Genomic DNA, 13,697 nt, shown 5'->3' on the forward strand with positions numbered 1-13,697 from the left:
CCTCACACTCAGAGAAATCCACTTGCTTCTGCTGGGATTAAAGGAGTGTGGCACTGCGCCCAGCGAAAGAACAAAGGACTGGATCAGCGGGACGGTTTTGTCATGACTTGCATATGAGCCACACACGGGAAGGAGGAGGGTAGACTCTAAGTGCCGGTGCTGCAGTTGCCATGCCTGCAGAGCTGGTGCAGGTGGCAGAGGGGAGGGCATTACTTATGCCCAGTGCTATAGCAAGGGGTTGGATGGCAACCACGGCTTGGGTTCAATGATTTCAAAAGTCCTGCACTCAGGAGATGACTAATGTTCATACTGGCTCTTGAAACACAGTTTTTCTTTTCCTCCTGAGACAGGGTTTTTCTGTGTAATAGCCCCGGGCTGACCTGGACTCCATAGACCAGGCTGGCCTCAAAGAGATCCTCCTGCCTCTGTCTCTAGATTAAAGGCGTGTACCACCACTGGCTGGTGAAACACAAAATCCTAAGAATTAGATGGTGCCCCAGGCCCACCCCTAATACTGTCTTGACTCACAAGATTAATCAGTTCTTGGCATTTTCTAGACTGGCATCTACAAATGTCTTGTAGAATCCTCCTAGGCACATGGCAGATGCCTGGGAAATGTTTACATATGAATTCCATACCACACGTTCAGTTTTATCTTAATAAAATTATAGATTTATTTATTTTTTAAAGAAGAATTGTATTCCGCTCATCCAGTGCCCAACATATTTTAGTATAAATTGAAAGTGAGGAGTCATCATTTTCCTTAAGAGCTTCGCGTTTTCACCCTGTTGTCTGCTCCCTCCAGCCAAAACAGATCGAAATTTACCATCACGCTCTCCGGTAGGGTCTGAGCTGGTACAGCTCAGTGTCAGGCTGCCTTCTCCACAGCACTGCCAGCCAGTCAGGAAGCACGGCCTTCTGTGGGTAGGGCCAGCCTCTTCTTCCATAGTCAATTTCCTTCTTTCTCCTGGCTTATGTATATTAAAACTCACCTATATTTCAGAACTGATTCTACTGATGGCTTTTCTGCGGTCTATTTCCTTGCCTAACCCAAGAGTTTTGAAACGTGTTATTTTTTACTGTGTTTTAAGTTTAACGGGTGTGTCTTAGGGCAGGTCTTCTCAAAGTGGAGAAAAGGATTCCCATGTATGGGTGTATTAAAGAGGAGCTCGAAGGAGGGGGGAAAAGGGTGGGGCAGCAGATGAAGAAGAGGAAGAAACCAAGCAAGGGGGCAAGTGTTAGGCAAGCGCTTGCCTCTTCTGCTCCTTCAATGAATGAGCTTGCAGCAGCAGTCAACCTCAGAGTTTGCCCAGACAAGTTAGCTGGCCTTTTATTATCCTGCAGCAGCGAGATATTGGCTATAATTGGCAGAGGAGTATAAACTTGAAGCATTTCCAGCTCAGGGTGGGCATGGGCAAAGCTGGGCTGGGCCTCCCACTTTGATGCGATGTGGGCTGGCAGAAAGAAGGGACACTGGGAAGGGAGGGGTGCCAAAAATGCAACTGTAGGGCGCAAGATTACTGAGTTGCTTCTCCCCAGTGTGGTCCTAAAATTTTTTTCCATCAAATTTTCACTATCCATTTTGTCTTCATTTTTTTTTTTTACATTTGTGTGTGTGTGTGTGTGTGTGCGCGCGTGCACGTGTGTGCACATGAGCCAAGGGGCTCACATAGAGGTCAAAGGACAACTTGTGGGCTAAGTCCCTCCTTGTACCATGTTGGTTCAGCAGGCTTGGTGGCAAGTGCCTTTGCCCAATGAGCCATCTTGCTGGCCCTGTCATTTTCTGACTGCTCAGGCTGAGCCAGTTTTCGAATTGTTCTGGTCCTGAATCTATAATCAGACTTCTTCGTGTCCAACCACCCCCCTTCCCATTTGTCACATCCCCTCAGGGTGTTCTAGTAAGTTCAGAAAGTCTCTGTTGTGTGGTTGATTTTAAAAGGCTGAGAATGGTTGATTTCTACTGTCAAATAATTGTTTAAATCACTGTCTCACAATTCTGAGAAAAAGGAGCCTGCCATTCATCCACTAAAAAACCCAGGAAGGATTTCCACATCTGCCTAAGTTTCACTAGGACACAGAGAGGACCCTAAAGAGAGCCATGCTATGGGACTGGTTCGGATAGTGACATTTTATTTCCCTTGGTTGGTTTTTCTTTAAAAGCGTGTGTCAACATTGCTTCACTTCTACATATCAGAGCTGTGTACAGTCCTTAAAGGAAATAAGCAATGCCTGATGCACAAAGTAAAAACAGAAAACTAGAAAAATCTGAATAAAATGGAGAAAGTTGCCTTAAGTCATACAGTATAAGTCAGTAATTAGATGCCATCTGAAGTGTAATATCACTTCCTCATTGATGAGTTAGGGAGGAAATAAAAATACTCTATTTTAAACAAACATTATATATATATATTTTATATGTATACTTTTTACATATAGTAGACCCAGTGATATCTGTAGCATTGTAAAAACTTATGTACAAATAACTTTTTTAGACATTACATATACATCAGCACCGTAGTAAAAACAAAACAAAACAACCTCATTAAAATCTACCACTCTATTAGTTGGTCCTCAGACTGAGCACTTGCAGGAGGCTTTTAAAAAGACAATGAGCCCTGCCCCCCACCTCCACCTCCAGTTTCTCACCATTGCTTATGCATTTCTTTCCTGTACCTGGCAGGAAAAGGTGATAAATTTGTATTCTATGTTTTCTCACGTTACAATTTATTTTATTTTATTTTTTTATTTTTTGGTTTTTCATTTGTTTCCACTCAAGTTTCCCTAGTGGCAGTCTCTCCTCATTCTGGGAATTCAGAGTCACCCTGCCACCCCATCTTTGGAGAGGCACAGGGCTCCTCGCCCTAGTGCCTCTGGCTTTACTTCCGGTCTGAGCAGGTCTGGAACTCCCAGGATACAGGATCCGGGAGAGCAAACCAAGGGCTACTTTCTCCCTGGCGCTCGAGCTCAGCTTTCTTCTGCAGTGAAGCCTCTCTGGACTTTCTTGGGTGTGGCCACTGAAGTCCCCACAGGACAGGTCTTCTGTAGTAATGTGTATGTGAAGACATAGAAGGAAGCCAGTTTGTAGGGTGTGTGTGTGTGTGTGTGTGTGTGTGTGTGTGTGTGTGTGTGTGTGTGTATGGCATGGTTAGGAGAAGTAAACACCATGGACAAATTTCACACGACCTCCAAGATGGGGCTGTGGGAGGGAAGGCAACGACCAATAGACGAGGCTGGCCACCACAATTCCTTCTTCGTTTTTCACTTTGGGCAGGAGAACGGCTGCACAGCTTCTGAACTGGACTGCCCTTAGGATAGGGACCAAACCTCCCTCTCTTTAGCATCCAATTTGGAAAGATGGAGTTACGGTCTTTTTCATCTTTTCCATCTCCAGCATTTGATATTTGTCTTTCTGATGATGCGGTTGAGAAGCTAGACAGATCCTGGGGTGTCGTCGTCGCTGGCACCACCTGAAAGAACTGGGGATCTTCAGGCCGTTCTTCCTGGGGTGGGGGGTGCGGGGATAGCAGACGTGTGTGGGTGTGGCTTTTATAAACCTGCAGCTTTCGTCAGTGTAGCCCACTCTGCTCCTGCGGAGACATTTGGCTTTCCACATGGTGGAAGAAGATTCCAGTATTGCCTCTGCATGCCGGGGGCTGTCCGTATTCTTCTTGTGTTTACTCTGACTCTGCCCCAGCGCTCCACTTCCTGGAGTCTGTAGGGAGAGCAAAGGCAGGCTGGCACAGAGGAGGACGGACGATGGTGAGGGTGGCAGGGGCCTGGCGGGCAGACACTGACTTCAGCAGGGGTCTCTCCATCCTATGGCCATAAGCAGATGAGAACCGGGTAGATGTGTCAAAGCGGACGAGGGCTCCAGGAGGCTCGGCTCAGCCTAGGGTGATGGCCACCACAGCCACTGGCAGAAGCTGACCGTCAGGGCCACGAACCGGGCCCTTCTCACACATCGGCTATCTTGGTGAGGCAGCTGGCAGCAACGCCTTACCATTCCTGAGGGTCATCGCTGGGCAGGAGACGCACAGGCCTGAAGGATCTTTGCTTGCCTCCCTAGGGCCAGCTCAGGCGAGCTCACCGTTCCTGCCTCCAAATCCAGGCCAGGGTCTGGAATACATCTCTTTCCAACCGGCGTTCAGAGCGCTCTGACCTCTGCACACGGCCTGTGTATATCCTCTGCTGGACTTTTTCTGGCCGAGGCTCTGTTTCCTGTCTCCAAAGCTGAGGTCTTGGGACCTGAGGCAGGAAGGCCTGAGGGAACCTCATCTTGGGCTCTAGTCCCTCTGGGCCCGGAACAGCTCTTTCTGGACCAGAAGATCCCAGGGGTGCTTAGTAGAGGAGCTTCTGTTGCCTCGACTTTCCCCACCCGCTCTCCACATCCGTTCTGTGCGAGCAGAGGTCTGCATGGACCCTCCTCTTGATTGTTCTGCGGAAGTCAGATGTAAAGATGTCCCACGGAGCTGGGGATCGTCACCTGTACCTTCTGCTGTCAGCCGGGTGTTGTTGTCTTAGTTTACACGGGTCAAAAACAAACAAACAAACAAGAAAAAAAAAACAAGGATGGGTCACCATCCTGTTTCTTTTTCACTTGTGAGGCTTCCAGCAGTACAGCTCTTGGGCCCCTCCTGACTAGGGGCTACTGAACAGTTCATCCAGCTCTTGCATCCACTCGTCCCCTGGACCACTTTTGATGATGGAGTCCACAAGGTCTGTACTGTCTGGGAGGCCAGGGAACGACGTCCCGGCACCCTCACCGCTATAATTGTACGACATGTCCTGAGCTGGGTTCCGCTCATAGGCCTGGCCCTGGTTGCTCGCAGCAAAGTTGCCACCTGCTATCTGCTGCTGTGCTGGGGGCTGGCTGAATGGCGGCATGCCGGGGACACCCTGGCTCAGGCCAGACATGACCAATGGCCTCACCTGGCTGGTACCTTGCTGACCTGCCAGCGGGGGCATCATCTGCCGTCCCATAGCCGCTGGATTGAGGGTTCTCACGGCGCCAGCGCTAGCGTCCATGACTGACTGGCTCAATCCCTGTGGGAAGTGTTGTTTGGTCAGTCTTGGCTGACCAGCTTGAAGTGGGTAGCTGGCGCCATTGTTGAACGGTCCCAGCTCTCCACTAGTCCTCCCAGGCATTCCCTGCAAGCTCCTCTGTTGCCAGCTTTGCGCACCTTGCTGGACAGTTCCCATGACACTTTGGAGCCTTGGTGGGCCTTGGGGCCTAGGCAAGGCCTGGCCCACGGGTCCTTTCAGCTGCTGGTGCTGCTGGGAAAGAGCCGAGTTCACCAGCATGCTCTGACCGAAGCCACTCACCATGCCTACCCCTTGGCTAGAGGCCGGCTGCCTGGGTCCCTGGGCTTGGCTGTGGAGGATGCCCATGCCGCTTTGGTTGGGGTGCTGCAACATTTGGGTCATTCCTGTGTTCATGTTGTACACTCCTGGCTGGCTGGTCGGAGGGGCACTGTAAGGGGCCAGTCCTATCTCTGACTGGGATGCTGCTGTGCCCATTGTCCCTGGGTTCTGGGAAGGTCCCATTCCCAGCATGCCTGCATTCTGTGCCATCAGCCTTGATGTCCGCATGCTCTGGAGGGCAGCCTGGTTTCTCACGGCTGCTATGTCCTGGGGTGGGCCTACAGAGAGAGAAAGGACAGCCATCATTCACTGGTCTCCATATCGACGTGTGAGATGTTGCCAGAATCTTCCTCAGGAACAACAATCCTGCATATGAAAGGGCCTACTACAATAATAAATCTTCAATAAAAAGGTCCCTTTAATGATTATAACACATGAGTTGTGAAAATTTTGCAAAGCACTGAAAAAGTATAAAGTCAAAAATTAAAGTCACCCGGATCCCAGCATCCAGAGACGATCCCTGCCAACTCTTATTTATATTTAAATAGACACAGAAAATTGAGGTCATACCCTGGTGTTCTATTTCTTCACATTTGAGATGCAAGTTATTTCCTTCTCTGGGTATTATGCCGTCAAGTCAGTGGGATAGCATCTCTTTGGGCTAAGCTGAGTGTGGTGGCACATGCCTGTAAGCCTATCAACTTGGGAACACGGAGGCACAAAGACTGAACGCTCGGGCTACACAGTGAGCTCCAGGCTGGCCTGACGTAGGTAGTGGGATTCTGTCTCAGAAAGGAGGAGGAGGGTGAAGAAGAGAAGAGAAGAGAGGAGAAGGAGGAGGAGGAAGAAGAAGGAATCTATTGTCATTGTTGAGTTCAGTTCAGTAGAGAATCCATTCAATGAATCCACATTCTTATTTTTCCTCTTAAGACTTGGGTAGGACTTGAGGTCAAAAGGTCATTACCACTGTCTTCAAGCTATGGGACAGACGAGGCATATTTTGTATCTACTCTGTGGCCTCTCCATGAGCCTCTGGAGTCTCTGTCAGTGTCTGCAGCTGGAAAAAGAAGCCACCCCGTCTCTCAGTGCTTGGCAGAGAACCTCATGTCTTTCTGTAGCAAAGCCCGCCTTTTTGGATCAGCAACCACTCTGCACCTCCCTTCCTCTCCGCCTTCCCTTGATCCCCCTGCGCCCACCTCCCCTTTTCCTTTTTTGTCCCCTCTGGACTAAGACGCCCAGCCATACAAATAAGATGGCTACTGGGGTGACAAGCACTAGTCTGTCCTTACAGGTTGTTCAACTATTCACCTATCAAGTCTGAGTCTTGCTACTGCACTCCACCCTGGGCTGGGCTCGCTAGACCTTCTCTGTGACCACCAAGGACCAGCAGGCATAACAGGTCTTCCAGAAATCCTTTGCTCTGGTTCCTTTTAGTTGGCCAGTTGTTCGGTTCATTCATTACTACCAGGATAGAAACAAATGGAAAACAAAGCATTGGCCACACAGCCTTGCACACCCTTGAGAGTGGGGAGTCCCGGCCAGCAGGCACAGGGTGACCTTACCTTGGAACTGATTGACCTGTTGCACTGGGTATGGATTCCGCTGCTGCTGGAGGTGCTGGCGAGGCAGGTGCGACTGCTGCAACTGCTGGGACGACAGGAGACAAGAGAAGTCGGAGGTGAGACCGGAAGAGCTCACAGTTGAGTTACCTGCCAGCTTTGACGAAGGCAGTGTAGTATTTTTTTTTCCCCCCTCAAAAACGAAATTTTGCACGGAAAAGCAACACGCAAACAGGCAACAGATTTTCACCAATTGGGAACACCTGGAGAGCTTGTCCCCCTGTCAGAGCTAGAGTCAGACACTGTCAGAAACCCTTCTTTGCAGCCTTCCTGTCCCTTGAACCAGAGTGCCATTTTACTTAACCTTGAGCCACACAGACTGCTTTTGCTGCCACTGCGCTTCACCAAAAGGGATTGATAGAGCGTGTGTCCTGTGCCTGGTCTTTTTCATTTCTCATAAGACTGGTGAGGTTCCGTCATGCTGAGGCGTGTGCTTCATCTTCTCTACCGAGTAGTATTCTATCGCATGGACATACCACAGTGTACAGTCATTTAGGGTGTTTCTAGTCTGGACCTGTTGCAGACCCGACTGCTGTGACATGCCTTCTGCTGAGATTTACTTGCATTTCTGCTGTTTGACTTGCTGATTAATGCACTAGGTAAAGCAATTTTACAGATTTGTTCATTTACTATTCTATCCACGCTCTGCCTACATGTACACCTACACACCAAAAGAGGGCATCAGATCACATTATAGATGGTTGTGAGCCACCATGTGGTTGCTGGGAATTGAACTCAGGACCTCTGGAGGAGTAGTCAGTGCTCTTAACCTCTGAGCCATCTCTCCAGCCTATGTGAAGCAATTTTAAATTTGATTTTTCAACATTAGCCTAAACCGTTTTTCTTGGCACTATGGGGATACTCAAATGGGCAAGCAACTGCTTTTTTTTAATGACCCAAGCAGATGCTGTGGGTACAGAAAGATAGACTCCTTAAGGAATACATACATACATATATATATATATATATATATATATTTATGTATATATACATATGTATTTATGTATATACATATGTGTATGTATATATATTATATATAATATGTATGTATATAACATATGCTAATCTTATTCCCATGAAGTCACACTGCCTGCACAGTACATGTCTACAAGTAAAATACTTTGAATTTGCTGTTCTGAAGCGATCATGCGGGTGGGGGTGTTCCTTCTATTCTGGGAGTCGAAGGCTAGTCTTTTAGTCTTTCTTCTTTGACTCCTGGGGATCCTGTGCCTCGAGCATCATTACTAACCTGCTGGGCAGGCTGTTCTGATCCTTATAATGTACAAAGGAGAGAGACACGAGGGCAAGGGCAAGAGCAGGGAACCAGGATTTGAGGTCTCGGTTGGCCATCAAGTAGCCATGTGACCTTCAATGCCACTTAACCTCTTTCCTGCAGCTACTGAATATTCATTAAGTGCTTTTCATCTGTAAGGGCCAGAAAGAGCATGCAACCAGATCCTTGCTCTTCATTATAAAAATAACACCCACTGGCTACTTCTTTCCACATGTGTTTACTTCTATTTTCTCGCTCATGTTTGTCCCAGGGCAGGTCTGTAATTTTCCGTTTTTCTTTCGTTTCCTCTAAAAGGCCAGCCAGCATTCTGGCATCCAAAGAAAAGAAACAAAAACACAAAACAAAACACGGCCTCTGCCCTGTCAACCCAGCCTGTGTGTCTACCGTGGGGTTCTGCAGAAAAAGAGATTGATCAAGGCACAGACCATTATGAGTGTAGGCCAGAAGCCATGCAAACCTTTTGGGCAATAGTGCAAGGATGGTATTGAGAGTTGAGCTTTTGAAAGTTTCTCCTGGCCTGGGGAGATAGCTGAGTCAGTAAAGTAAGTAACTGCCTTAGAAGCACGAGGCTCTGAGTTTGAGTCCTACCGCCTAGGAAATAAGTAAATAAATAAATAAGTCAGAGTCAGGCATGGGGAAGCAGAAGCAGGTGGCTCTCTGGCCAAGCAGTCCAGCTTACATCAAAGGCTCCAGGGCCAGTGAGGCACCCTGTCTTACTAAGCAAGGTGGACAGTGCCAGAAGCAAAGCACGCTATCTGTGGTGGATCTATGCCCTCCATATTCGCAGGAACGCTCCCACATGCACATATGCGTGCGCCAAGTTTCTCCTAGCCAAATTCAGATACAGTATACAATTCTAAGGGCCATACTTACAGGGAGGAATCAGTCTGCAGTGGGCTGGGGGTGTGGCCTGCAGTCAGGATTCTCTATTTTCCCTCTCAGTCTACCTTTTCCTAAGTTTCTGGTCTCAAGCCACAGACGTTCCTCCTCGGCATCAGTCTTCCCACGGGTAAGTGATGGGACTTGACAGTCTTGACTGTCTATCTGAGACCTCAAATGGGAAGCTCTCGTCAACCTTTGTGAACAGACGAGAGGGGACATGCTACGTGCTTGTTGAGAACAAGGCACTAGCTCCAGTCCCTACCTGCTTTTAACCTTCTTGGCTCTGACTGCCAGGTCAACTGAGTTCCCCAAGAAAAGGCAGGATCTCAAATCTTTCTGTTTTCCCTCATGTGGCCAGCCTTTCAGAAAACACAAGTGCTTCCAATATATTGTTTCCAGAACTGAAAGTGCTGGGGCATGGTCAATGCTGCAGAGACTGGGAAAAATCACAGAGTCAGCGTGGTGCTGATGTGACAATCAATATTTACTCTCAAGGCTTGGCGCGGCCCAGGAGCAGAGAGCACTTTTTTAGTGTGTGTGTGTGTGTGTGTGTGTGTGTGTCGCCCTGGGTTCCATCTGCAGCACTGCCAACAACAATCACACAGAGAGCTCAGCAGGAAGCTGAGAGCATCCCACTGTGGAGACCCCAAGTCACCCTGTAAATAGCACACAGGGTACAGACAGGGGAGACATTCCACTGACATGGATGACACACGGTGTGCAGCTTTTCTACAGTAATCCCTAATATTGTCCTGTGAGCTGTTTCCATACATTTGTGCAAAGCATAGTTTCCCTAGGACTTTGTATACTTTAATCTCAACCAATCTTTAAGATGGGTAAATCATGCAAAACTAAGCTGCTGAGTAAAGACAGACTGACGTGTGTGTGTGTGTGTGTGTGTGTGTGTGTGTGTGTGTGTGTGTGTTGTACCAAGGGTACAGGCAACCTCGCAACCTCTGGTATTTGTCATCACCTTCTATCATGTTTGGGATAGGGTCTCTGGCTTGCCTCTGTATATGCCAGCTTGCTGGCCTGGTAGCTTCTAAGGATGCCCTCCCATCTTATTGTGGCAGAGCTGTGATTACAGACAGGCACCGCTGCGCCTGGGATTCAAAGCTGGTCTTTTTGCTTATGTAGCAAGCATTTTACCCATCTCTTCAGCCTTACATGATTTACTTATTTGCCCAAAATCACATCAATAGTCAAAGGACAGATAAGTCCTAACCCTGAGACAGGTGATTGATTTCAACTTGGCCCCTCATAATCTCTATGTACAGTTGGTAAGGCAACTCAGACTGTTTCCTGTTTCCTCCATGCTTTCCAAGCAGTCCCATCTTGGCATGATTCTGGGGAGAGGCGGGGTTCCCTGTCCTGTCTCCTTGTCTAAAGGCATGGTTTTGATGCACCCCCTTCTTGCATTCTTCCACCTTCCTTTTTGTCCCCCAGGGCTTGGCTGGCCAGGCTGTGACATGTATGGCACGAGAGCACACCCCTGAATGGGCACCCATGAGTTCTGCCTGGCTACCTGGACTCCTTCTGTCCCTTGGTGGCAGCCCATGTATCAGAAATAATTTCTCAGGGCACCAGGCATACCTGGAAGTGTCCAGGGCTTGGTGGAGGAGAGATTTACAAAGCCCAGAGCCCCTTAGCAGTTCCATTTGTCACTGCCGGCAGGATATTAGCACGGCTCCCTGTCACACACCTTATGCAGGGTGAGAGGGATAGAGGTTTGTTTGTACAATAGCTGCCAGGTGGCTGACTGACCTTGGTAAGAAGGGAGATAATTACATGGCTGTTCAGGAACAAAAGCAAAAAAAAAAAAATGAGGAACACAAGCAAGCTGTGCGCAACAGTATACCTTTTCTCTTTGGAGGGTGACTGGTGTTATTTGTAACTGCTGTTTTTGGTGGGTAGGGGCCTTGATGTGCCTGTAGCCTACTTGGTACCCGGAAGATGAAATTCCAAAATTCGAATTCTATTGCAATTAGAACAGGTATGAATAAGAGTCAAAGATTTGCTGGGCTTTTGAGGACAGCCTTCCACTGGTGATACAGGGCCTGCCTGCTGCGGGAGAGGCCCACGGGTGATGCTGGGCCTTGCCTGCTGTGGGAGAGACCTATACCCTACACTGCCCCCACAGGGGCCATCAGGGGATCTCTTGTGGACAGACTTAGGCCGTTCCTTGAGATAACACTAAATCAGGCGCCAGCTTCTAAAAACAAAACAAATCAAAGGCTACAGGGGCAGTCTGTAGGGAAGGCTTTCTTCCAGAGCCGCAGAGATTAGATGGCTGTGCAGACAAGGATGCCTAGGGTAAAGGTGTGTTTGTGCTAGGCCTTCCTTTAACTCACAGATTTCCTGAGCTGTAGGAAAAGGTGTCAGGGGCTTTTTCCAGTTGCACCCTCTTTATGACCCCTGTTCAAATTCCCTGATAGTTGGGTGTCTTATTGTATTGTTCCCTGCTGGCTTAGTTAGGGTTTCTATTGCTGTGAAGAGACACCATGACCACACCAACTCTTATAAAGGAAAGCATTTTTAATTGGGGCTCACGTACAGTTTCAGAGGCTTAGTCCATTATTATTACGGCAGGAAGCATGGCAGTGTGCAGGCAGACATGGTGCTGGAGAAGGAGCTGAGAGTTCTACATCTTGATCTACAGGCAGCAGCACGAGATAGTGTATCACAGTGGGCATAGCTTGAGAATCAGAGACCTCAAAGTGTGCCCCGCCTTTGCCCCCCCACCCACCCCCACCCGAGAGTGACACCCTTCCTCCAACAAGGCCACACTCACTTCAACAAGGCCACATGCCCTAATAGCGTCAGTTCCTATGGCCAAACATTTAAACACATCAAACTATGGGAGCTGCTCCTATCCAAATCACCACACCAGTCTACTGGGTACAACCAACTCAGTAGAGTTCTTTGGTCTTTCCTTTTGAATTCTCTCTGTCTCTCTGGCTCTTTGTCTTTGTCTTTGTCTCTGTCTCTCTCTGTCGCTCTGTCTCTCTCTCTGTGTGTGTGTGTGTGTGTGTGTGTGTGTGTGTGTGTGAGAGAGAGAGAGAGAGAGAGAGAGAGAGAGAGAGAGAGAGAGAGAGAAGAGAGAGAGAGAGAGAGAGAGAGAGAGAGAGAGAGAGAGAGAGATCAACCTTAGTTTCATCTCTCACTCTGCATACCCCTTGTTTTATGTGCTAGGCCCTCACTGGCTTGGAAGTTGCTGGTCTGTAAGGCTGAGTGGCTGACTAGCAAACCCCAGGGATCCATCTCTGGGGTGGAAGGGTGATGGAACACTGCCTGGCTTTTGACACAGGTTCTGCAGGTGAAATAAGGTCCTTGCGCGTTGCACAGCAAGCACTTTACAACTGAACTATCTTCCTAGCCCATGACTTATTTGTGTTATTACTATTTTGCTTAATGTGAGCAATATCAGGGCCTGTGGTAAATGTGAGCTGGTCCCTACCACATGCTGGTTATAAAGACCCTGTTCCGGCAATCAGGAGAAGAGGAGACAGGTATGAATTGAAGACCTGTCTTTGGGAAATGGGCCTGCACATTGATAGCTGACACCTGTCTTTAAAGAATAAACCAATTCATTATGGGAGAAAAGCCTAGGTAACTGAAAAGGTGTAAATTCCACAGGCTCTTCTTTGCTCCTGTGAAGGGCTGGTCTATGAGCATCTTGAAGGACGATATTTTGGTGACTTCCTCACCAACAGCAGGTGCCAAATAAGTGCTTGCCAAATGGATGGCTTATGCCTTGGGGCATATTGCCTACCTGCTCAGCCATGATCTGTTGCTGCTGCTGCTGTTGTTGCTGCTGCTGTTGCTGTTGCTGCTGCTGCTGCCTCTGTTCCCGAAGGAACTGTTGCTTCTGATGCTCCATCAGCTGGGCTCGTTGATCCATTAGCATCTGCTTCATGATGGCTGCCTGTGGCTGGCTGCCTAGAAAGCCAAGACCCCCAGGACTGGCTCCGGAGACCATGTTGCCCGACCCTGGGGGCACCGAGTTCTGCATGGGGCCTCCTGTAGTCCGGGGAAGACCAACTGCGTGCTGCTCCTAGAGGGACCAGAAGGAAGCAATTTAGAAATTGTGCTGGGTCACCTTACTGCCATTTCATGGGAAACTCCTGGGGAGGGGCATGAGGCAGAGGCTATAACTTGGGAGATTCCAGGGGTCCTGGTTGGAACCCACTACACCTCCACGAAAACCAGAATCGGAGAGGCTACAGGGGCAGGGCATAGTAAAAGGATCTGGGAAGTGGGCAGCCAATTCATCTGTTTTTGATGGGATGACAATAGTGGCTGTGCACTGGGATTTTTCTTTTAAAAAAAAATCTATTTATCACGTATATGTATACAGTGTTCTGTCTGCATGCCAGAAGAAGGCACCAGATCACATTATAGATGGTTGTGAGCCACCAATGTGGTTGCTGGGAACTGAACTCAGGAACTTTGGAAGAGCAGTCAGTGCTCTTAACCCTTGAGCCATCTCTCCAGGACCCTGCACTGGGATTTCAACCCTCTGTTTCTCTAAAGAAAGGAAG

At 48.6% G+C, this 13,697-nt stretch overlaps 1 protein-coding gene across 3 annotated transcripts in view; it reads right to left on the reverse strand.

The window, feature by feature from the left end:
• Nucleotides 1–1,649: 1,649 nt before the first annotated feature.
• MAML3 (mastermind like transcriptional coactivator 3) overlaps nucleotides 1,650–13,697 on the reverse strand; it is a 426,724-nt gene continuing 414,676 nt past the window's right edge. For 2 of the 3 annotated variants that reach the window (XM_084769411.1, XM_084769413.1), the window contains exons 3-5: nucleotides 12,929–13,210; nucleotides 6,924–7,008; nucleotides 1,650–5,639 (exon numbers count right to left, since the gene is read on the reverse strand). In XM_084769411.1, coding sequence (XP_084625537.1) covers nucleotides 4,639–5,639; nucleotides 6,924–7,008; nucleotides 12,929–13,210 — 1,368 coding nt within the window. In that variant the 3' untranslated portion in view covers nucleotides 1,650–4,638. The remainder of the gene's footprint in view (nucleotides 5,640–6,923; nucleotides 7,009–12,928; nucleotides 13,211–13,697) is intronic. The other variant, XM_084769412.1, reaches the window with a different exon arrangement.

The sequence above is a fragment of the Acomys minous genome, assembly GCF_964271855.1.
Source record: "Acomys minous genome assembly, chromosome: 19".
NCBI lineage: Eukaryota > Metazoa > Chordata > Mammalia > Rodentia > Muridae > Acomys > Acomys minous.